This window comes from Camelus ferus, chromosome 1, assembly GCF_009834535.1.
Source record: "Camelus ferus isolate YT-003-E chromosome 1, BCGSAC_Cfer_1.0, whole genome shotgun sequence".
NCBI lineage: Eukaryota > Metazoa > Chordata > Mammalia > Artiodactyla > Camelidae > Camelus > Camelus ferus.
This window is the reverse complement of record NC_045696.1, coordinates 71,946,372-71,971,553: the sequence shown is the minus strand read 5'-3', so window position 1 is coordinate 71,971,553 and position 25,182 is coordinate 71,946,372. Positions and strand designations below refer to the sequence as shown.

Here is a 25,182-nt window from a genome sequence, read left to right as displayed (position 1 = left end):
AAATTCAACATTCATTCTATATTTTAATACTCAATATTCAAAAAGTGTTATTGGGGAAAACGGCAAGCACTCTGAGGAAAAAAAAAGTTGACCCCCTACTCACTCCTCACACTTAGCACCAAAATAAGTCCTGAATGGATAAAAGATTAAATATAGAAAATGAAAGCATAAAAGTGCTAGAAAGCATCAAGGGATATCTTAAAGGAGGAAAGGATTTTCTAAGTGTAACACAATACTCAGAAACTGAAACAGAAAAAGAACTGATAAATTCAACTATATAATTTTTAAAAATCTGCACAGCAAAAACATACATGTAGAAAAGAACAGAGTAAACTGGGCTTGATCCTGGGCATGTCATTTCCATACCAGTTCTATTTTGCAACTGATTACTGCTAGACCCATCCAACCATATTACTTAGTGGATTTGACAGAATTTAGCTCGAAAGTGGTCAATTCTGTGAAGTAAATGAAGTGGTCAATTCTAAGCGAAGTAAGCCAGAAAGAGAAAATTATTGTATGATATCACTTATATATGGAATCTTAAAAAATGAGGCAATTGAACTTATTTACAAACAGAAACTGACTCCCAGACATGGAAAACAAAATTGTGGTTGCCAGTGGGGAGACAAAGGATAGAGGGTTGAATTCAGAGTTCGGGATTTGCACATATACATGTACATATAAAATAGATGAACAGCAAGTTCCCACTATATAGCACAGGGAACTATATTCAATACCCTGTAATAGCCTATAATAAAAGAGAATATGAAAAGGAATATATACGGATAACTGACTCACTATGCTGTATGCCAGGGGAAAAAAAGTGGTCAGTTCTGGATGTATGGTCACTTAGCGTCCCAAGTTCAAAGTTCCAGGATGCAGTAATACACCAAAAGCTGTTTCTCAAAGGGCATATATTTCTCTGCTGCAAATGGCATGGCCTTAGCATTTTTCCAGAATGCCTGGGGCCTGTGTTATGATTCTACCACTAGAGTTTGCCAAGAATTCCATATCGTACCTTTTCCCACTGCTGAGACCTCCAACACCATAAGGTCCATCTGATTGTACCGCTCAAGCAGCAGGGCTGATTGCATTGTGGCCTAGAGTTGTGCTGCCCTTTCCTGCTCCGGTCCCACTCAAAACTGGTAGATTTTTATGTCACCTGGTAAATGAGCCAGAGGAATTTTCCCAGCTGTAGAATGTTGCCTCCAGAACCTAAAGAGGCCTACCTGGCTCTGTGCTTCCTTCTTTGTGGAAAAGATGCAAGATGCAAAACATCTGTGTTTTATTTTGGAAGGGATATTCTGGCATGCCCTTGATCCCCTGAGTACTTGACTGAAGTAGTCAATCCCTGGATCTTCCTAGGGTTTGTCTCCTACCTCCTGGAACATGTGTCTAACCAAGGCCTGCCACATAATAATTGCTTCGTGCTTGTCCTGTCTAATTAACATGATGTTGTCAATGTAGCGGTTCAGTGTGAGATCCCATGGGATGTCTGTGTGGTCTAGATCTCTTTGGATTATGACAGAGGACAGGAGAGTTAACAAATTCCTGAGGCAAAGCTATAAATAAATGTCATAGAACAATGGGCCAACAACCAGACTTCATGGAGAGGCAAGTCAGCTGAGCAGTTGCTGGTCCAGGAGTTGAGAGGCTCTCTCCCGGGTAAGGGCTACACCTAGGGCAGAGTTGGAAGCAGGCTGGAATGGGCCCTGCTCCCATTACCCTTTTACAGGTTCCTATTAAACTATTTTCCTTAGCGTATGTACTGGAATTTACATACCCGAGTTTCCTCTAAAAAGCAAACCAGTAATTCCACTTTGACAGTGGATGTGGGATAGACAGCATCAGGATGGCCCCCTTTGATTTCCACCTCTCCTGGTCTTCATTCTTACTTTGTACCAGGGATGGTCGGTGTGACCACTGGAACACAGCAGGAATGATGATATTGTCACTTCTATGATTAGGTGGTCAGTCTCCCTCGGATCATTTGCCCTGGTGAAAGCCAGCTGCCGTGTTGTAAGCATCCCTATGGATATGCCATCTGGTGTGAACTTGGAAGCAGAATCTTCAGCCCCAGTTGACCCTTCAGATGACTGCAGCTCTGGCCAACAGCTGAAGTGCCACTTGGTAAGAGACCTTGAGCCAGAACCTATCCAGCTAAGCTGTTCCCAGATTTCTGACCCTCAGAAACTGTGTGAGAATAATAAACATTTGTTGTTTTAAGCTGCTAAGTCATGAGGTAATTTGTCCCATAGCTATAGATAACTAATACATAACTTCTTACTTAGCTCAGCCCCTACCAGAATGCTTGGCATTTGGGAAAGTCCTTAATTGATGCTGGTTGAATGAATGAATGAATGAATGGATACATTGTGGCAGCACTTAAATAAACCAGTAATCCAGTCAGGTATCCTGGACTAAGAGTTGAGAATTTTAATTTGTAACTTTAATGTGGTTTATCTTCTCAGAAATTCAGTTTCTCTCAAATAGGTCTTCCTGCCTATTAACAATGTGGCAATGGAGACTAGAACAAAATAAATTATTTATAGAAAGATGACTTGATTTGATTCAAGAACAACCTCCACTAATTGTAAACAAAATTTTAATAACACAAATTATAAAAAATGAATGACATAAACAAATCTCCAAAATAAGTTTTTAATTACAAAACTTTTAAAACAATTCACTATTCTATTAAGACTAAAGTTAGGACCTTGCCAACCCTATTGAGTCCTAAGAGAACAACTCAGGGAAGTCAATATGTTCTCTAGGGTGACTTCAATTATTCCTTTAATAAAAAATGATAGGGGTGTGTGGTCTTTTCTGTTAATATCCTGACTTAGTTCCTTTTTTTTTTTTTTGGTAGTAAAAACAAGGAGGAATAAAACTCTTAGCAGGCTGCTCCACAGAATAAAGTGAACTAGAGTAGAAAATGTGGCTATATACTGCAGAAGAGGCAAATTACCACAAGAGGGGGATCTACATTCAGGAAAGAAAAATTGGTTAGCAGTTAGATTTCTCTACTATCAAAGAAATAAAAAAAAATACCTTGAGAAGTTTACTACATTCCTTTGTCCTTAGAATCACAGTTTAACAATCCCATAGAATGAGAAATGAGTATTTTATAGAGCCCCTCAGTTTCTTTCAAGGGACTGAAGCACTTTATAAAGACAGGCTATTTCATTTTCCATTAAGCCCTCCTTTCATGGACCCTAATCTCTCATGATTCTGGACAAAATCATTTCCTCTTTAAGAAGGGAGCATATGCCGGTGTGAGGCTTCAGGCAGCACTTAGAGTCATTGTTTTTGGAGGCCCCTTGCTGTAGTGGAAAAGACCAGAGTCCTTGGTACCAGACCAAAAGTAATTCAAATTCTGGCTCTGTCATTTGTGAGCTGGATGACATTTGAGTGACTAATTTCCTTAAGTCTGAGTTTACTCATATGTAAGTTGTGAAAGTTAAATGAGATGTATATAAAGTGCTTAACCTAGTGTTGGGCACATATGTGGTCAATATTGAAGGGCCATTATTATTGTTTCATGCTTATTCTGTTGTCCGTAGCCACCTAGTTCTTAGTCTTAAGTGATTCTGGAGCAGGACTCACCAAGATAAAAACATAAGCTGATTTATTCCTCCTGGTGTCACATTAAAAACCTAGACAACTTGTGATATGTTGTTCTTTTTGATGCTTTTTAGAAAACACTTGAAGTGGAAAAGGAGGTAAATCAATTGCCAGGCAAATGTACATCATATAAAACATGGATAGTAAAAGCATTGAAAATCCATTTTATAGACAAAACAGAAGCATTTTTTAAAATGGAGAAGGTTAAGGATAAAATAAAACCCCCAATGTGAACACAAGTAGCGTTAATTACAATTGCTGCTTTGGACTATAATTCGGAGTATATACCATTTTACATACATTATGTTAATGTATCTCAAATGTTGACTTTGAGTGGTTAAAATATTTTCAAGGAAACTAGAACATATTTTTTAAAAGCACACTAGATATTTTGTAAGACGAACAAAAAATATTTAGAAATTGGTATGCTGCTTGAACTTAAATCAGAAATGATTTGGTTTCTGTGAAAGATGATGGGTTACGCTGTTGGAAGGAACCACACTAAGGGAAGTCCTCAACATCCAGGAAACGATGAAAGAATCCTCTAAACTCCATGGTATTCTTTTCCCCTGGCAGCAGTTAGAATCTCTGGTATCCAGATGATTCACGCCTTAGGCGGATTCCGTAGACAATCAAACCCACAGTGAGGAGCCCAAGCACGATGGCCCCAATCACGGGAAGCATAACTGTGTAGTCAGATGAACACTCGTCCACTAAGAGAAAAAACAAATACAATACAGCCAGTAAGGGTTAGTGAGGAGAGATTAGAAAGCAGGCTAGCGTGTGGAGACCATGAGCTGTGGAGTCAGACCTGGGCTTGACTTTTAATTTCACCACAAACTGTGTGGACCTGGGTGGGTTATTTAACCTTGCAATTTATAAAGTAAGCAAGTAACATATAAAATTGTTGGAGGATGAAATAAGATAAACTTCTCTTCTCAATAATTAATAGATATTTAATAATTGTTAGCCCTGTTTTCTTCTGGTGTTGCTCTCTGCAAAGTGGGGTGTGCTTACATGTAAAACAGACTGTTCATCTCACCATAAAAATGACCTCTTGAAAAAACATGATGTTTCTTTATAAAACTTTTTTTTGCCATAATTAAAGTTCTCTTTTATTGCTCTTAGTGAGCAAAAAAGTATTAAAAAATAGACCTAGTTTTATGAGAGCATAAAAGTCAAAGTTTGTGAATTTGTCAAAACTCTTTTTTTCTTTATTCCCTTAGAGAATACTTACTCAATTTACTTAAGATGTAATCAGTCTGGGCTGGAGAAAGATGGAAGGCGATGGGGATAAAAGGGAGCTTGACTGAATACAAATAAGTGGAGAACTACATCTATATCTTATTCAAGGATAGGTAAGAAGATATATCCACAGGGTCTTCTAAGAACCAATATTGAAATTGTGTCCTGGATCAAGGATCACCATTAACCCAATTCTCACCTGAGCTCAAGAAAAAAGAACCAGAAAGGGGCCAGGGAAGAGGGAATGGTAATTAGACACCCCAGGGAAAAAACAAAATCTGTTCAAGGCAGGAACTATGCTTGTAGTACACTATTTGATTTTGGCAGTGGACAATATTTACATAACTATACCAATGCATACCTTATTGATTTAACAAAAAACAGTGATATAACCATGAAAAGAATCCTGCAAGAGTGTTAAATCCTTATCTGCTATAGAAAGAGGTTTAAAGCTGATAAATTAAGAAATAGTAGGATAAGCTTCTAGATATTTTTTATAGACTTATGGAGATAGCTACCACAAGAAACTATTAAAACTAGTTAAAGTGCTTTGTCTATAAGAAGAGGGACAGGGAAATGTTGCTGTTTATGATAAAAGTTTTGGAGTACATGACAGTTTTGTTATTTATATATTTGTTAAACTTAATATATAATTTTGTTAATTATATATAATATTGAATATATAAATATTTACATATATATTTCTTAGATAAAAAAGAACATAAGCTAGAAGATAAAATAATTCGGAAAAAAATATAAAATTGTCCAAACAAAATGTAAAGCACATACCTATCGACCCAGCAATTCCACCACTAGGAATTTAAACTAAAGATACAGTCATCATTACGCTGTACAGCAGGAATTGACACAACATTGTAAACTGACTATACTTCAATAAAAATATATTAAAAATAAAAAAACCGAAAGATATATTCATAAAGTACACAAAGCAATGTTACAATAATCTCCATTTTGTGAGAGAAAAATGGACACTCTAAATATCCATCAAAAATTTTAAATCATGGGAGGTACATATAGCTCAGTGGTAGCCCACATGCCTAGCATGCATGAGGTCCTGGGTTCAATCCCCAGTACCTCCATTAAAAATAAATAAATAAATAAAATAGCTCCTCTTAAATTTTTTTTTTTATCATACATTCGTACAATAGACTATGATGTAGCCCTTAAGAAGAATGTGATAGATTTCCAGGTGCTGTCAGGGAAGTTCCCTAAGATCTGTGAAGCATCTCATACATATCTAGAGCTGAAAAAATACACAAGAAGCTGGGATGGGAATAGAGGCAAATTTCACTTTCCAAACAGTTTTATACTCTGTCTTAAAAATGCAGAAAAGTAAACAGGGAAAATATTATCCAATCACCATGTTTCTTTCACTTGAATTAATCACTATAAACCTTTGAAGCATTTGTTCCCTCTGTACGTGTGTGCATGCTCACAGTGTATGCTTAAAGAAAAATCATTATATTTAAAAAAAGATATATGCTCATAATAAATAACTAAAATGATTTAGAAATCACAAATAAAAAAGTAAAAACCAATCTCCTGAAAACCTCCTACCCAGAAATTATCACTGCTGAAACATGGACAAACATTATTTCGGGCATCTTTCTTCACAACTATAAGAATAGATGGGTAGAAAAATAAATAGAAGTAGTTTTATCAAAGTGGAATCATACAAATGCTATTTTGACCAAAGTTGTTCATTTAATTTTACTTGAACTTCATAGAAGAAAAAAACCAAAACAAAACTGGAGGAATTACTGCACTTCAAATAAATGTATCTTTGACATGGGAAATATTGTTGCATAAAAGATCTCTATATGGTACAAAAAGAGATAATAATAAATAAAATTATGAAATGCATTAAAGAGGTTATAAAATAAATTAAAGACATGTGTTTTCTAAACTCTGTTTCCAATTTAGACATCTATTGATTCTGTTTTGAAAGATTAACAGTAGCTGATTTCCTTCTACCTCTGTTCTTCCCAACTCAAATTTTGAATAGTTACATATATATATTTAAAAACATTGTTCATGTTTACAATATTTCGAGTCTAGTTGGTAATTATAATTCCTATGGTTTGTAAAAATTTGTTTCAAACATAGAACACATTCACAATTTAAAGTTAAAATAATACAAAATGCTATACACATTGATAAGTTTCACTTCCACACTTGTGACATCTTAGTTCCCCCTGCCATTATTAGATAACTACTTAGTTCCCCCTGCCATTATTCGATAACTACTTAGTTTCTTATATGATATTTCCAATGTTTCAGATACAAGCAAAAATGAAAATAAACTTTATTTCCCACTTTTCTCACAATTATGCATTATGTATTTTTTATTTAACAATATTTTTGGATAATTTTCTTTAGACATACATAAACATGTATGTTTCCATTCTTTTTAACAACTATAGTATTCTTTGGTTTGTTTTTAATCTTTTAATATTACAAATAATGCTGTGATGAATAAGCATGTATATATATATATATATATATATATATATAATTTCATATGTGAGAAGGTATGATAAAATCTCAGATCCATAATTATTTAATGCTTTTTATATTTAACTCATTAAATAGATTAAATTCCTTAAAAAAAAAACAACAACAACCTGTGTTTTCTCTATTCCTGAGGGATGTGTGCTGATATTCTTGTTTAATGTGGCTTCTCTCTGACCTCATCAAATTTCATTGTCAAGCAGTATCTTTAAGAAGAGCTCAGTGGTGTTGTATCCCTTGAATTATTTCATGTTTGAGGATATTTGCCTATTAACTTTTTACTCAAATAATATTTTGGAGCCATTCTTTCCCTTAGGATTTTGTAGACATTGGTCTGTTTTTTGCTGGCTTTAAATATTATTGTAAAGAAATCTGAGACCAACTTTAACTTTCCTCCTTTATAGGTGATTTGCTTTTTTGAGGGGAAGGGGGAGTTTATATGTTTAAAGAATTCCTTATCTTTAAGGTTCAATGACTTTTTTTTTTGGTGGGGTGAGGTAATTAGGTTTATTTATTTATTCTTGGAGGAGGTACTGGGGATTGAACCCAGGACCCCATGCATGCTAAGCATGGGTCTACCACTTGAGCTATACCCTCCCTCCGACTTTGGATATGTCTTAATGTTAAGCTTTCTGCATTAGTTTTTTTCTTTTTTTCTGGGATACACTGTGCTCCAGTTTCAATCTGCAACTTCAATTATTTATTTTAAGGAAAACCTCTTAAATCCAAATATATGGTCTTCTTATTTTTGAACTCTGTACTTCAGAGGCACCAGTAGTCTTCATTTTAGATGATCTGAATATCTTTCACACCTAGCATCTTCCCTATGTTATAATCTTAATTTTTATCTGCATTAACTGATTATCTCAGTCTTTTTCTCTGTGAAGACAAATCAGTTTTCAGCTCTATCTATCCTGACCCTTACTATTTCTATTTACTACATAAGTGTGTTGTTTGGATACTTGATTTGTTGTGTTAGGAGTGAAATCTCGCATTCATCTCACTCTTTCACTGTAATTTTTCATCTATAAGCTCTGGTTTTATAGAATTTACATTCTTATTAAGTGATTCTCAGCAAAACCAATTGACAGGGATTTCTCTCTGTCTCTTGAGTTATGGTTTCCTTGTATTTTATAGACCATATTCCTTTCTAACCTCCCTCCTTTAATTTTTAAAAATTGTGGTAAAATATATATAACATGAAATTTACCATTTTAACAGTTTTTAAGTGTACATGTCAGTGACATTAAGTACACTCACATTTTTGTGCAACCATCAGCACTGTCCATCACCAGAACTTTTTTCATCAGCAGAATGAAAACTCTTTACCCACAATTCAATTTAGACTTATACTGTTATTTCGCTGCAGTGATTTTGCATAGTGGTCATATGGCTTGCTTTCATCTTGCTCAAGCTTGAGCATCTCATCCAGATGTTGCATTTCCTATAATATCCACTGGTAAACCAGGGCCTTTCATTCCATTGTGTCTGGCATCAGTTCATGTTCCCTATTGAACTCACCATTTGGATTCTATCTTCTTTTCTGTACCTTGGGAACTAGCTAAGCCTGGAGGTGTCCTCTGGCCCCGGGTTAGTGCTCCTGTTCATGTCCTAGCCTTTGCAGAGGCCATTTTCACTACTCCTGGTTAGAGGAGATAAAGTGATTGCCCATTTTCTCTCCAGTTTTAGTAACAGTGGTAAGCACTCACAGGCTGTTTTTCTATCATCATGCAGCTTCTTGGGGCAGGTGTGTTGGAGAGGCAGGGTTCGGTACCACCTTGGCTGACCCTCTCCACTCTTCCTCTGAGTCTTGTATCTCTGTTGTTCACCAGTTCAGAACGTTCATTGTGTTAGGTTATGTCTTTTTGACCGCTAAGAGTGATTTTTTTTTTAAAGTTCCCCCTCAGTCTGTTAGATAATGAGGAAGAAAAATTCTGTGTGGACAATTCTAGTCACTATTTTAACTCCAATCTTTCATTTCATATATTTCTGTAGTGCTTAATTTTTTTTAAAAACAATCTACATGTATTTATTTTGTTCCCATTTTTTCTTAAAAATTAAGAATTAGTAGTGAAGTATAAGTTATAACCATTTCAAACGGTTTATGAGGCAAAACCAAAATTCAGGCACATATCTATATGCATTTGTCAATCAATGTTTGTTTTGCATAGAATTCATCACATAATTCTTTATTCACATTATGACTGTGAAAACCTAGAAACAACAAACATTCCCAATAAAAACAGAAGAGTTAAGTAAATAACTGTATAATGTTGAGAGCACATTCGGGATAGCGGTCATGGTAATGGCACTTTGCACATTTAGGAGCCCGGAGAGATACTTACAGTGCACAGGTGAAAAAGATGCCAAATGGTGTCCTCTGTGTGCCTCCAGTTTGTAAAACAGTATTCACGAGAAGGAAATACAGTTGACCCTTGAAGGACACCAGTTTGAACTGCTGGGTCTACTGATAGTTGGAATTTTTTGGTATTAAATACTGCAGTACTCCTCTCTCCAAAGGTGGTTGAGGAAAGCAGGTATAGAGGGAACCACTGGGAAGGGGGCCAACTCTGGTAGACACGGATTTTCAACTGCTGGAGGGTGGGTGCCCCAACGCCCAGCCTTGTTCAAGGGTACATCAAAATGAACAATGGATAGGTTATCTCCAGGTGGGCATTAGTGAAGGTTTCCATTATCTCTAGGTTGGTTGCAGAGAAAGGGGTGAATTCAGGAGTTCCACCATCAGCAGAAGAGAGTAACTGAGTTGAAACTAGCAGGATCAGAAAACAGCAGGAGAGCCAATGGCAAGGGGACAGCGCTGCCAGAGAGGATCAGAGGCCCCTTTGTGAGGGGTCTTCCCGGAGTCCGGAGTGGCAGCCTCCGGCCCAACCTCAGAAAGCGACAACAGCCCCTCAGCCACTGGAGCTTCCGTGGGAAGAGACAACCCTGGGGGCGGAGGGGCCTCTTCCAGCACCCAGTTTACTGAAGTCTCAATCCCAGCACTTTCCCCGCAGGGACCCTCTCAGGACTCCCTGCAGACAGTAAGCAGAAGTGCGAGAGGATAACGCAGTTGTTTACTAGTCATTCAAATGAAACTTGAGCTCTTTTTGGTTAATTCAAAGTCACTTTAAAGACATTTGGCGTGGGGGGCAGGAGGGGTAGATCACAGGAGTCTAAGCCAGCCATCACTCCAAAGAACTCACTGAAGATGGTAGAATGGAAAACTAACCTCAAGTGACCTGCCTTATCCCACTCTTCCTGATTTCAATCCACTGCTTTTTGCATCTGCTGTGGGAGAAATGTCCGCACTAGAAGATCAACCTTCCTCTAGTCATTCTACAGGATGGTGTGCGGCACCTGTGAATAAGCTGCCCGTGCTCTGCGGTATAGAACCTTCCAAGTACACTTGAGGCTGAACTGGAAATGGGAGTCTCGAGCAGGGCACTGGTTGGTGCCTGCTGGAGGGAGGAGATGGAGACAGATGGCATCTCTCCAAAGCCAAGTCCTTGCTGCTCAACCCAAGTCACTTTGGGGAACACTGGGTCCTCACATCCCAGATTTGCACCAACACCTCCTGCTGCAAGGAGGAAACAGGAATGTCCTCACACTCCAGCCGTCTTCAAGGACTCTTGAAGCACTCTTGAAGCAGCCGCATGCCCTCCCCTCTCACTCCTGAGAAAGTGGAGAGAGCTGAAAGGCCTCAAAGGAACCAGTACACATCCTAGGTAAGCAGTGGTTATAGAGTGGTCGCCAGCCTTTCATAAACTTCCTGTTAAAAATAATGAATGGCACCTCTGGAAAGTGTAGAAAGACAAGAAAACTTTCTGTTGGTAAAAGCAGTTAAAAACACCCAGAAGTCCATTACTCTCCCCTTCCTCTGAAATAAAAACCCTGGTTCTCATATGTAAGCAGTCCATGGACTAGAAAACTGGGAATAACATTCCAAGCAACAGTTTAATAGAAATTCTCCTCCCAACAACAATCACTCCCAATCAGGAATTTTCTGGTTTACAGTTTTTTTGGTAAATGTTGTTTTAAAAGTCAAGTGGACAACAACCTGGGTAGATCTACCTCTTCCGCTTGCCGTTTCTTATTGTTTTGATGCTTTGCCTACCTCTGCTTTCCAATGGCCCAAATTAACAAGTCTACAGGGGTAAACTAAAATCAAAGAAAAACAGAGACAAAACAGGAAAAAGGTGTCAAGAAGGCAGATAACAAATGAAACTGAAGGAAATGGAGAACTAACATTTATTAAGTCTCTTTTGTTTGCCAAGATCTTTGGTATGTCCTTCACATTAAAAAAAGAAAATGTTGGTGGGGGAGGGATATAGCTCAGTGGTAGAGTGTGTGCTTGGTATGCATGAGGTCCTGGGTTCAATCCCCAGCACATCCCTTTAAAAAAAAGAAAAAGTGAAATGGTGGGAAGTTTTCTACTAATAATATACTATAATAGTGTAGAATATGTCTTTTTGAAAAAACGATAGTCTATCAAGACAATTGGTAATTTAAGTAAATCAGGAATTGGGCAAAAACCAGGTGTTCAAAATCATTTTACAATTTATTTTGAAATGGATTGGTTTTTCTTAAAGTAATACTTTTTAAAAAAAAGAAACTGGATATTGAGACTCTTAAAAATGTGTAAGAAAAATCCGTGCAGTTTGAAGACGTCTTTCCCACAATCCTCCCTTTGGGTGTTTGCTTTCTCCTCACAAGGACCTTGCTCACATCCTTGCTTCTTGTCCCTAATTGTCTCTGCCTGGCCTGTGTTATCAGGTGTGGGCCACGGCATTCAAGCCCATACGGCACAACCTCGTCGCCCTAATGGGAAGAAGTGGGGTAGGGGCTACATTAGAGTTAGCCTTCGATGGCCCTTTGGTGGAGAGCTAGTTTCCTAATCAGATTGGGAGAATGGAGCAGGCGACTGGAAAAGTCCATCCCTTCACTTAGGGCTAATCATGCAGCCAGAATTTCCAAGGCCATAACCTTGCACCTTTTGAAAAAGGTGGGGCTTCACATGTGTTCATATCCTCTACTGGGCCTCGTTCTGGTCACCAGGCATGCTGTTAGCAGAACGCCAAGCAGTCCTGCGATACTCAGGCCCACAGCCACAGGGATTTCTCTGCTGTTTCTGTCACTGAAGCATTCATCCGCTGTAATTGAAGTCAGAGTAACAGGTGTTATGGGCTGGCCACAATGCTGGGAAGTGATGCTGCCCCAGCCCACCTCGGCCTCATGCGGGAGGAAACCAGGTGGGAGATGGAGCGGCTGGGCCTACCCCCTTGCTGCCAGGGACCCACAGTTGGCGGAGATGAGAAAGGACGGGGACAGTGCTACTTGCAGTGCTTGTGCTCACTTAATGGGTGTATTAAACTGCAGATCCCCAGGCCCCACACCCAGGCAATTATGATTCAGCGGGTTGAAGGTGGGTCCCAGCTGATTCTGAAGTAGCTGGGAGGCAGACTCAACTTTGAGAAACACTGGTTCAGTCTAGAGGGCCTGAATCAGAATTGACTCTCAAGCGAGAGGAAGCCGGGGAGCCTTGATTCCCAACTTCGGAAACAGGGACCTGCACCAAGTCACGTGGCCAAAGTCTTCTATTTCAACTCTGTGCCTCTTGAAGCGGCTGCTGGACAGCCTGGGCTCCTGGTAATGGGGAAACTTTGCAGGCTGAGATTTTACAGAGAAGAGGTTGAGAATGTGGGGGTCAGAAGCCGACTGTGTGGGACAACAGTCTCTTTGATAAGGCTGGGCATTTACATTTGCTGGACTCCTCTCCAGTTCTTGGAGCCCCAGCCATTGGTCAGGACTTCCCTGACCCCTCCCCGCAATGCTATGTTCATCAGGCCTTCCTTTGCATTAGGCCTTTTAGAACACCATGCTGCACGGTAACTTTTATTTTTTAACTTGCTCCTTTTTCCCTCTTCTCATACTCTCGGGTAGAAAATATTACCTATAGAATGACAAACAACTTCACATCAGAGCATCTTTAGTGAAATTTGAAGCACAAAGACTGGGACTATGGAGTTGAGCTGAAGCTGCAACGGTGGAACGAACAAGAGAAGTCATCTGGCGGTAGAACTGATAGGGCCTTGTGACTATGAATGTGGGAGGGTGAGGGAGGGCGAGGGAAAAACGAAGACAGCTTTCTTACATCTCCTTGTGAGCACTGCTAACAGGCCAGGTGTCCGGCTGAAAGGTTTTATTTCTCACCTCTGCCACTAAGAGGTTTCCTAGACCTGCTCACTTCCTTCTACACAGGTTCTGAAGAGGAGGAAGAGCAAGTGTGTGCCTTATTTTTAAGACCACATGACTAAATACAGAGTTTGTTTGAGCCTTCATAAGAAATTTTTAAGAGTTCCCCATATTGGATATTTTGAGACAAGATGACAAAGTAGGGGCAACACTCACCAGCAAATTTTAGCACTTAATCTTACTACTGTGGTAAATCTCCAAAACAAAGATAGAGATTGTAGAACTCAGACAAAACCAGCAGAAACCAGGGCGATCCAAGGCAAGTAACATTTTAATCCTTCCTTTGCTAAATGGGCTCCACCGAGTATATCTGAAGTTTCCTGCCAGACACAACTTCAACTTTACGATGGGATTCAAAGAGAAATCAGATTCATAGTATAGAAATTTAAATTATAGCTAAACTTGTAGCTAACTCTATTTTTGATAGTTGAGAGGTACTCATGATGTCATTGAATTATTGTAAGAGAGATGCTTTTAGAAACTGAAGTTCAATTCCTGCCCATATGTGGAAATCCTTGCAATACTGTTTTTCTGGTGGGGAGGAAAGGGCTTTTTTGGAAAGTCACCCTGGGCTGCCCCTGACTTTCCTCCTAGGACCTGCTTCCCTCTCTAGTGGTAAAAACCCAAAGCAGAAGTTTCATGGAAACTGAAACTAACTATGAGGAAGCACCAGTCAGGTGGAACAGCCCGGATTCGAGAAGAGGGGATTCAACAGAGTGTATTTCTGTCTAAAATTATTACAGCTTTTCCTTTTCCCTCTGCAAGTGGGAAAGAATCTACCCTGAAATCCTGAATTTTAGGTATCACTAATACGCAGGATTTTTAAAGTTCCCCAAAGACACCTGAGTTTACCAGTACTCAACAGCTTGAACAGTAGGGGAGGTTGCCAATGGTGTTTTCTGACTTTTTGATGGATTGAGTGTGTGCATGTTTAAAAGGGTCAGAATGAGTCTTTTGGTCAGACAAGGGGAATGTATTCTGCTATGCGAAGGCAGTGAACACGAGTGAGTTAAGGTGTCTCATTTCGAGGTTGGTATTGAGGCACAGAGGAACAGTAAGAGGGAGGCCTTGAGAAACTTGACCCTAAGAGCTTTGTGGAATCATACTGTTCTAGGACATTCATGTGATTCTTATCCCTTTGAAAGCTTCAAATGAAAACAACTTGAAACTGCCCCTGGGTCTCAGGAGTTTATGTCTGTGACACGATGAACCCATAACTTACCATTTCCAAAGTGGTCGTCTTCGAAATCAAAGGCTTGAAGTTGGACATTCGTTGTTTTCAGTTGAAGGTGGGGTGAGAGCTGGATGCTCTGTTCACTCACACACTTGAAGGAATGCCCGACCACAGTCTCAAACATCACCACAGCATTTTTCATTCCTTGGTAAACCTTCTCTGAAAACAACAAAGGTGAAACAGTGACATATAAGAATCCTGGCAAATATCCATTGAGCCCCAGCTGTTGTGGAGTGGCCACATGCCGTTAAATGGCCTTCCTTAGATGTGGCTCTCTGGAGTTCTGTCCCCTTCTCCTCATGAAAAGTCACCCTAGTGCCCTCTGGGGGACTTCTTTCTGGTGCTCTGTTTGGAATATACAGGGGCAGCCTCACATAAACTGGGATGTGATAACATTGAAATGAAACTTTTGGCAATCTTTTCCTCAATTATTTTAAATCACTGGGGGCAGAGTTGGTGGGGACTCTTGTCAATGCTTGGGGAACGACAGAGAAGTGCCCACAAAAACTTCAGTAATAAAAAATGTAAGATTGTTCTCTGAGACAAAATCACATGAACTCATAATGAATCAGAGCAGAGACATGCAAAGTTACCAAGTATTTGCATATCCCCAGACTGAATGCATTAATACAGCAAAATGAAGGACTAAGCCTGTCGCTGGGAGGGGTTATCCGTGGAAACAAAGAGAAGGGAGAGGGCCATCCCCATCCATCTGAGCGCTGCTGGGAGAGACGGTCCTGCTCAAGGACTGGCCCTGTTTTGTGACAGGTGCACCCTTTCCAAGGAGGTGTATGCTTCAAGGCACATGGGTTATACCTTTTACTTATATAATTAACTCCATTTGCTATAATTCCACCTCCACCAAGCTCCCTTCCGAGTACACTTGGGCTTCCTGAATGGGAGAAAATTCACTGGCCAGAGGACCCAATTGTCTGGTCCTCTTGCAGTTACTGTAAGAAACAGGAGCATGACAAATGAACAAATTTACATTCTGATTTTATGCATTAGTTTCATGATCCTGGTTTACTTGAAGAGACAGCCACTACTTAAGGATGTGCCGACACCTCCCAGGGCTGAGGAACAGACTGTGGACCTCAGTGAATTCACCCGTGGGCTGTTAGTGAGAGAGTCTAGACGTCCCTCCTCTCCTGCCTCTGTGGGTGTCTTTGCCTGCGTCTGACATAACATCCCACACTGAGGGTCTGCTCACTGTGTGCCCTGCACTGTGCAAGCACTTCTGTGCACTTTCCTGCTTAATTCTCACACTTTTTAGAGGGAGGTACTACTGTCTCCACTTTGCAGATGAGGAAATGGAGTCGGAGAGCTGAAAACGTTTGCCTAGCATCATGCAGCTGGTAAGTGGTATTTGGACTGCCGAGCCTCGATCTTGGAGACTTAGGATTGTTCTATCCCTCTCTCAGCCTCTAGTTTCTGGTCTGACTTTCCCCTCTCCTGCCTCTTGAGATATTACTACCCGTCACTAGCTAGAATTTAGCTAGTGATAACATTAGCTAATTTATGTTACCATTCACAATATTTAATCCCAAGCCTATATGAGGAGGCTCGTCTAAGTGAGATAATGTCTATAAAACTGTCAACTGTGACATCTTACTTACATTTTACCGATAATCACTGACAACATCCTCTTGAGCAATGCCAGTGTAATACAGCTCGTGTTTAAAACAGACCTTTCCTTACATTTTCATTTCTTAGCAAGTTTCTTTAGTATAAATTCCTTAGTTAATAAGATAATAAGTGTAAGCCAGTCAAGAGAATTTTGAAAAGGAGAAAACAGACATGAAAACTCTTAGTTCAGTGCGTGGCACAGAAGAGCTGCTCACTAGCGGTTTGTTATCTAAGTCAAGGCTTTCTGGAGAAACATTCAAGGCCTCTGAGAAACTCCCCCAACTTGGCAGGGAGCATTATTTCTCTAAAAGTGAACATCGTAGGAGTTCTCTCAACTTGCCCCACTTTGCACAATTCTCTGTATGGCAACCAAAGTGAACCCTTATAGATGTAAATCTTATATATTATTTCCCCACCCCAAGCCCTCCAATGGCATCCTTTCACACTTTAATATAAAATCCAGTGCCTTCACCTTGCCTTGCCCACTGCCCTCCGAGCTCGGGCCTGCCGGCCCCTCACTCCTCTCTCTCGCCAGCACACTGGGCCCTCCCGGTCCTTGAGCACACTAGCAAGCTCACTCCTTGGAGCCTGTGCACCTGTTGTTCCTGCCACCTGGAAAGAGCTTCCCCAGGCCCAGATGTCCCCAAATGGGGATATCTCTTTGCTCAAACCTCCCATCTTCAGAGAGGCCTTCCTGTCTGAAAGCTTCCCTAATACCCTTTCTAGTCCTCTCCACCCCATTCTGCTTGTGTTTCTTCATAGAACTTATCACTGTCTAACTGTGTATTATAATAATTGAATGTGTCTGTTTATGGTCCTGTCCCCCTTCTAGAAACTAAGCTCCAGGAGGGCAGGGACTTTATGTTTGGATAATTATGGATCCTCAGTACCTATTATAGGGCTCGGAACCCAGCAGGCACTAACTACATTCTCGTAGAATGAATGCATGATTCTGAGAGTACTGAATAAACTGGATCATTAACAGCAAATCTGTGAGCTACTCGGCTCTTTTTCTGCCAATGATGATCGTCGACATAATATAGTTCAATCTGCTTCATGAGCAGACAAGCAGACTGAAGCACACAGAGGTGTAGTAAGTTCCCCCAAAGTTACATTGTTGTCTACTCTCTCAGTCTGTTTCTCAAATGCAGCATCAAAGATTAGCAAATTCAATGAGATGAAAAGTTGAAACTGTGGAACTTACCTGGATTTGAGACAGTCAAATAGGCTCCCACTTCACTGATATAATAGGAGTTTTCATCCTGTAAAACAGCAGTATGTTAACCTTTGGATAATCTCTATTTTTATGTTTACGATCCTAGCTTACAGACTGTTTAGGCAGCTATTAAATCCTTGACATGGGGGTTGGGTGGTGTGTTGGTATGGAGCCATAATTGTGTTTGGAAATTTCCAAAAATGTAAACATATCACACAATAAATAAATAACAAGTAATAGCTTGTCTGCGGCTGAACATTTCTCTACTGCATACTTGTTGCTAGAACCTGAAATTCAAATTCCACTTGTACAAACAATTTGAGTCCCTTCAGCTGGGCCAAGTTTTCCACTGTTAAAATGCAAATACATCTGGAAGGTGGATGGGTTGGTGGGTGTACATTAAGCTTTTCCTAGTAATTAAGGTTAGAAGTCAAACTGAGACCACTCACCCTTAAGGCTACCATGGGGGAACTTCATGGGGTCCATAAACCCTCTGGGAAAAACAGTGTATGCAGAATTGTGTGCGCATTTTCCTGGGTAGGATATCAGCTACTTAAACAGATTAATGGGTTTGTGCCTCCAAAATGGTTAGATGGGGCCACCGTGAGGGAGTGAAAAAAAAATGGTTAACCCTGAGATCACTGGTCCTCCAAAGAGGACCCCAGGTTGTTGTGTTCAGAAATATAAAGCAATGTTCCACTTTTTACCTAGGGATTGTCCCTTTGGAAAAACAAAACAAACAAGAAAACCCTACAAAACATCCCTGTAACTTCTCTCAGGGTATGGAACATTAAAAGAAATTGAATCGTGGTACGAAAGGGTAAGTTGGAAAAGGAGTTTTTATTTTTTAAAGTAGGTGTTATTGCTTTTGAACATTCATTAGTAAACTGTCCACATGTAAGTTGCCAAAAATGGTAGAGCAACCAAAATCAGAATCTGAAACTGAATTGCTTTAAGTTGTTTACAATCTAGTCATTAAAGAAATTTAATAATAATTTGATTACATTTGATTACATTCTATATAAAATAATTTATATATTATTTGTGGATGAAATGACGATTCCTTGCACAAATAAGGGTTCCAGAAATACAGGCTGTTCTAGTGAGGTCACTATCGATCCACTGAACTGTAGATCCTACAGCTCATTGAGCAGCACATCCACAGACCGGCTTCTTACCTTGTGCCGGGAGCTTCTCAGCTCGTGGGACAGACACCTCTGTGCCGTGCCTTATTTAATCCTTGCAGTGACTGTGACTTGCTCAAGGTCACAGCCCTAATAGGTGGCTGGGGAAGATATGACCCCAAGCTGCCAGGCTAGCCTTTAACTTCTCTTATATCCACTCCTGACCAGGCACTGTTCTGGGTTCTGGGAGAAGAATAAGATCTGGATGCCTCATTCTTTTTTTTTTTTTTTTTTTTTTCTTTTTACCAGTGTTCAGCACAATTTTTCAGTTATTCATGGACATATACACACTCATTGTCACATTTTTTCTCTGTCTGGATGCCTCATTCTAAGTGCTCAGTCTTGGGTCTGAACAAGTTGAACAATGTACTTGGACCATCCATTTGTTTTAGAGAAAAATAACTGTGACCCAGGCCCTTCTTGGGCTTCTTTCACATACAGTTTGTTCAGGTTATTCTTTGTTTGGTGTCCCTTTTAGCATAAGAGAGACCTATACGTCAGGGCTCGTAGTCACTGTTACAAGACTCTGCCCCATCCTAAGGGCAGAGAGAATCCATTGAAGGGTTTTCAGCAGGGCAGTGACATAAGCATGGCTTTGTTTTTGGAAATTGCTTGGGCTGCAGTGCGAGACTGATTTTAGGAGCAGCAGGAGAACAGTGACTGGGCCAGCTCTGAGCTCCGTGGGAGACCTCCTGGAATCTGCTCTCCTGTGGCATCTCCTCAACCTATCCTCGTGGCTGTAAGGAAAGGGTGCTATGTACTTCTCTAAGGGTTTCACAGGTTACTAAGTGCATGCATTCACCTACGTGGCCTTCTTTGATCCTCACAACTCCCTGAGGCAGCGTAAATATTCTTAGCCCATTTTACAGCAGAGAACAAAGAGGCTCAGGGGAGCCTAGCATCTTTTTCTGAGGTACATTGTTTGTAGGTGAGACAAAGCAAGATCTTGTCTATAGGGTCCTGCTCTACATTTTCCTTCATGGGATATTAGAGAGGAAAAATGTGTTGTGCAAGAACTTTCTTCCACATTCCCTGAAATGTAATTGCCTAGATATATAGCCATCTCTAGGAAGCAGGGCTGGCCACATCATTTGTGAGCCTAGTACAAAACGAAAATGCAAGATCAGAAATCACTGAGAAACCCAAGAGGGACAGGAAAGCTTTAAACCAAGCATGGGCACTCCCCACTGTTCAGGTCGCGTGCCCACGAAGCTGGCCCTGACAGGAAGGGGGCCTGGCCCTGCCCCTCTAGAGCTGGTGCTTTCTGGCACTAATGCCCAAGGTGAGGCCTTCCAAAGCAGATGGCAGTGCTCACACCCACTGCAAGTTCATCTTAGGCTGGAACAGGACAGAGTCCAGAGCCTGAATCCAGGTTTGCTTCTATTTTGACTGAGTCAAAATTAGACAAACGCTGACGGCAACTGAGCTGCTGTGTATCTTCATAAGGAAGGAAGAAAATTTGTTAGGTGAACTGATGTCTACAAAAGGGCAGGGGGATGTTTAGTTTCCTTGACATGGCAAGTTTTACATAATTTATGCTGCTGATATCAAATGAGTCTTACTTAGACCATGGTACCTATCTTTTCCATTGAGTTATGGTGTTATAGGATGTTCTTAAAGGAAATAAAATTGGCTTTTATTTAAACAGGAGCAAAGCACTTTTTTTTTAACTTGGAAATTCAAAATTTGGTGGAATTTGAACAGTAACAGGGCTGAAGTTTATTCTACATGAAGAGTTGGCAAGTTTTTTCCTGCAAATATTTTAGGCTTTGTGGGTGTCTGTAGCAACCACTCAGCTCTGTCATTCCAGCACAAAAGCAGCCACAGACCACACATACACAAATGAGTGTGTGGCCTGCTCATTTATGGACACTGAAATCTGAATTTTTTATGATTTCCATGTGTCACAGAATAATCTTTTTCTCCCAACCATTACATAATGTAAAGGCCAATCTTAGCTTGTGGATTGAACATTTTTTTGGTGGGCTGGATTTGGTCTGGGGGCCATAGCTTATCGACTCCTAGTTTACACCATCAATGACAAACAAAGTTGCTGAACAAATCAGTTTGTTAACCACTCTCTTTAAAACATTTGTAAGAATAAAAGGTTGCTAAGAATTTTTAAATACTACTTAAAAAAAGTCTTTGTTTCCATGTAGCCTATTTTGAGTTGTCAAATCTCTGTGAACATTCCAAAATTTTAATTCTTTACTTTATTCAGTACAAGAATGGGACAATAATAACAGGACTTACCTCTTAGGTTGATGTGAAGATTAAATAAAGAAATCACATAAAAGACTTATCACAGAGTCGTCATTCAAATTTTAACTGGTGTTACTAACAACAGTAATAATAAGATTGTCCCTGCCCAGTAAACCTCTCTCACTGAGCTCAAATGATCATTTTTACCTAGCTCCCAGAGCTCAGATTCACTGCAAACAGCAAGAAAGAGAGAGCTAAGCCAGTGAATTAAGCTCAGCTACCCTTATGTATTAAAGAACCAGGCTGAGAAGGGAGGAGGGTATAGCTCAGTGGTAGAGTGCATGCCTAGCACTCACAAGGTCCTGGGTTCAACAAAACTTAAAAAATAAATAAAAGTAAATTAAGAAATAAATTAAAGTTAATAGAGAACCAGGCTGAAACCTCAGCTCTGGGGGATGGGAATGGGGTGGATACAGAGGAGGGTGGTGGTGGGGAGGGGGAGGTTGACTGCTTCAAGCAGGTGTCAGGTTTAACCCAAAGCCCAAGGGAAATTACATACCATACATTAAGCAATTTATAGTGTGTGCTCACTCCTCTGACACCCACAGGGTTAATTTCCAAATGTTTTTCTCATTTGGGTTTCGAGTTGGACAGTGACAAATGTTTATCATGCTGGGTTCTTGAAGACAAAGTAAAAATCCTTTGTGTACTCATCAGCATTGACAAAAGAGGGCCCGAGGACTCCTAACAGCCAAATACGGTACTTTAACACTTACGGCTTGTCCATTTGAATGGGCTGCTTGTAAAATCTCATCTCACTATTCAACTGATGAATCTAGACACAGTGGCTCCTCACTACCAGTGTCTAAAGGGAGCTCTGCAATAGCTCATGAAAGAGATCTTAAACACCTTCCTTAGCGGAGGACAAGGTTCAGAGCAAGCCAGCCAGTCAAGCCTGCCCAGGAAGTCATAACGCCAATGACCGAGAGGCCTAGGGTCCTCTCTCCTCAACTTCTGCAAAATGCATTGTGGGAGTTTCACAGTCACAGATGTTCAGGATGTGGACTGCGTCTTCAACATCAATCAGGTATTTTTTGCTCAGTGTTGTCTTGACTTCATCAAGAAACCTCTGCTCTGGAGGTAACAAAAGGAAGCCAAAGAATTGTGTCTTTAGAGCAGCTGACCTACTTTTTGGCAACTTGGCACAGAGTTCTCTGAAATTTAGATTCTCTCTTTTATTGATTCATTTCTTCATCAAACATTTGCTAAAGATACACTATATACAGAGTCAGGGTGGGGCACTAGACAGAGGAATGTGAATACGTCAGACATTTGCCTTCAGGATGGCAAAATGCACAGTAAAGGCCTGAATGGGGAACACATGGAGGGTCAGGGAACCAAGAGAAGAAAGCATCCCAGTTTAACTTGGGATGGAGGTGGAGGTGGGTGGGGGAGACTTCATAGCATAACAATAATTGAGTCATCTTAAAGGATGAATGGAAAAGCGGGCTTAGGGGTGGCAGGGGCATTCCAGGCGGAGGGGAGCCCACAAGGGAAAACAGGGCATGAAGGGTGCGGCATCCTCGGGAAGTTCTAAATAGTGTGCTCTGAAGGTGTTAACGTTTGATCACTGATAACAGTTTACAGGAGTCTGACAGCTAAGAGGGCTCCAAACACCCTGAAAGGCCCTGGGGGTAACACCAGGTGGCTGGGCAGTTAGACTTCCAGACCGCAGGTGGCCCATGTGCTGCCTGACCCTGCTGCCCCTCCCTCTTGGTGACTGGTTTCTCCCACGTCCCAGAGCCAGCGCTGCAAACTTGTGCTGCCTGCCAATCAGGTGGATGACAAAGGCATAGCGTTGAGAGCAGAAACTTCAACTCTACACAAAGTGTCTGAAAGATATTTTTAAAACCAACTATCCTGAGCAGGAAGGAAGTTGTGGGGAGTGGCAGGGGAAAGGAGATATATTTACCCCGCACCTGAAGGGTCTGAACAGCTTTCAGCATGTCACCTTAATCAAATGAGACACTGACATGGAAAGGTTTTCAGCTTTTAAAAAAATGAAACTGAGGGAAATGAGAAAGGAAACCCACCTCTCCTGATCCCACTAAAGGCCAGACGCCATGCTCAGCACTTTCACATACGCCAGCCCAGCTCACCCTCACATACGCCAGCCCAGCGTCCGGCTAGACAAAACAGGTCCTGGAGGGCCCATCTTATAGAAGAGGAGACTGAGGCTCAGAGAGAGAGAGCTAGCAACTTGTCCACAGTCACACAGAAATGATATGCATAAGTTAAGTCTTGCCTGAACAACTTCAAGTGATTTTTTAGGAGGCAAATTTTTTTTATGTTTCTGTCATTGGCAATATTTCAATTTTAAAAATTATAAATTATTGTACCTGATTTGAAACCTAAAACTATAGCCTGTATTTCTTTTTAAAATTATTTATTTATTTATTTTAGGGGGGGAGGTCATTACATCTATTTATTTATTATTAGTTTTTTTTTTAAATGGATTTTCTGGGGATTGAACCCAGGACCTCATGCATGCTAAGCATGCACTCTACCACTTGAGCTATACCCTCCCCTGTCTTATATTTCTTTTATTTCTCCCATTATGTTGAGCTTAGTGTTGGGGACAAAATAGGTGCTCAGTAAATTCTTATTGATAAATTGGTTGACAAATCAGTCTTGCTAATCAGCATCCATTTATCATTCTATACTTGGTTCACATTTATAACATCTATGACATTATAACTAACATGTAGTTCTATTTTCCAAGGCTCTTTTTCTCTCTAGAACACTAATTCTCAACCAGGGGGTGGTTTTGCCCTCCAGGGGACATTCAGCAACATCTGGGGGCATTTTGGGCTGTCCCAGCTGGAGCTGGGTGTTGCTACTGGCATCTAGTAGGTAGCAGTCAGGGATTCTGCTCAGCATCCCACAAGGCACAGGACAGCCCCGACTGCAAAGACTTATCCATATTAACCCAGATGTTAATACTGCTGCTGTTGAGAAGCACTGGCATAGAAGGTAGCAACATTTGCAAAGTTGACTGACTGAATTGTTAAGCCCATTTCTCTTGTGGAAGAATCTAGACAACTTTCCTGTCTAAATACATTTCACATAGTTCACCTGTTCGGGTAGAAGGCATATTGCCAGGATCCACAGGCCAAGTCTGGCCTATAGTTGTGTTTTGTTTGGCCAAATTTTTTAAAAATGTGTTGTCAACACTCAATAATCATGTGCTTTTATAAAAAGATCTGGATTTCTGACTTCTCTTGAATAGTCAGTGTTGACAAACATTGGTCTCTCATCACCACCTGACAGAGGTGAGATGTAAAATACTTAACTGCCCTGCAGAGGAGGAGGGCACTCCTCACCTCTCCCTCTGAGGCTTGCCATCACATGCTTATGCTCACATTTTTCTTATACAGATTTAATGGAAGAATGAAGTCTTCATCAAAAGTGGGAAAATAAAAAATAAGGACTGCCCATTACCAGGAAAAAGACATTTTTAATTTTTCACCACTTGACTCATTAAGTTCTATGCTTAGTCCCTGTAATCTTTGGATTTGTGGCCACTGTTTTGGCTTAAACAATTTCTCTTTTAAAATGTGGAAATCCCCCAGAAGGGTTAAGGGTGGTGGGAATTTTTACTTTCTATGAGCCCCTCTGCTTTCTCCTGTGACAAAGCCAAGGTCAGCTGCCTTGGGAAGTGGTGTTGGGAGTGGAATGAATATGGTGAATGTGGTTGGCGAGACTCGGCAAAGCTGCTGTTGCAACACCTGGAGCCATGAACTGAGAGGCTCACCTTATTCCTTCCTGAAGGAGGATGGGAAGAGGGGGCCCTACTGGTCCTTCTAGCGCTACTGGGCACTCATTTCCTGTCCAGCCTCTGGAGGCATAGAGGATTTCCAGAAAGGCAGGGATTCAACACTTGAGTGGAGCTTGATCAAATAGAGTTGAGCCTGAAGGCATCGTTCCAAGAAACAGATGAAAAGAGCAAAAAGAGACAGGGAAAGGTGCCAAAGCAACTCCTGCTCACAGCTCTGTCCATGGCCTGG

At 40.6% G+C, this 25,182-nt stretch overlaps 1 protein-coding gene across 2 annotated transcripts in view; it reads right to left on the bottom strand.

Moving 5' to 3' along the window:
• Positions 1 to 2,647: 2,647 nt before the first annotated feature.
• Positions 2,648 to 25,182, bottom strand: part of LAMP3 (lysosomal associated membrane protein 3) — a 33,895-nt gene continuing 11,360 nt past the window's right edge. Inside the window, exons 4-6 of one of the 2 annotated variants that reach the window (XM_032483586.1) lie at positions 17,718 to 17,775; positions 14,876 to 15,046; positions 2,648 to 4,337 (exon numbers count right to left, since the gene is read on the bottom strand). In XM_032483586.1, the coding sequence (XP_032339477.1) occupies positions 4,204 to 4,337; positions 14,876 to 15,046; positions 17,718 to 17,775 (363 nt within the window). In that variant the 3' untranslated portion in view covers positions 2,648 to 4,203. Of the gene's footprint in view, positions 4,338 to 11,267; positions 12,552 to 14,875; positions 15,047 to 17,717; positions 17,776 to 25,182 lie in introns of those variants that run through there. The other variant, XM_032483580.1, reaches the window with a different exon arrangement.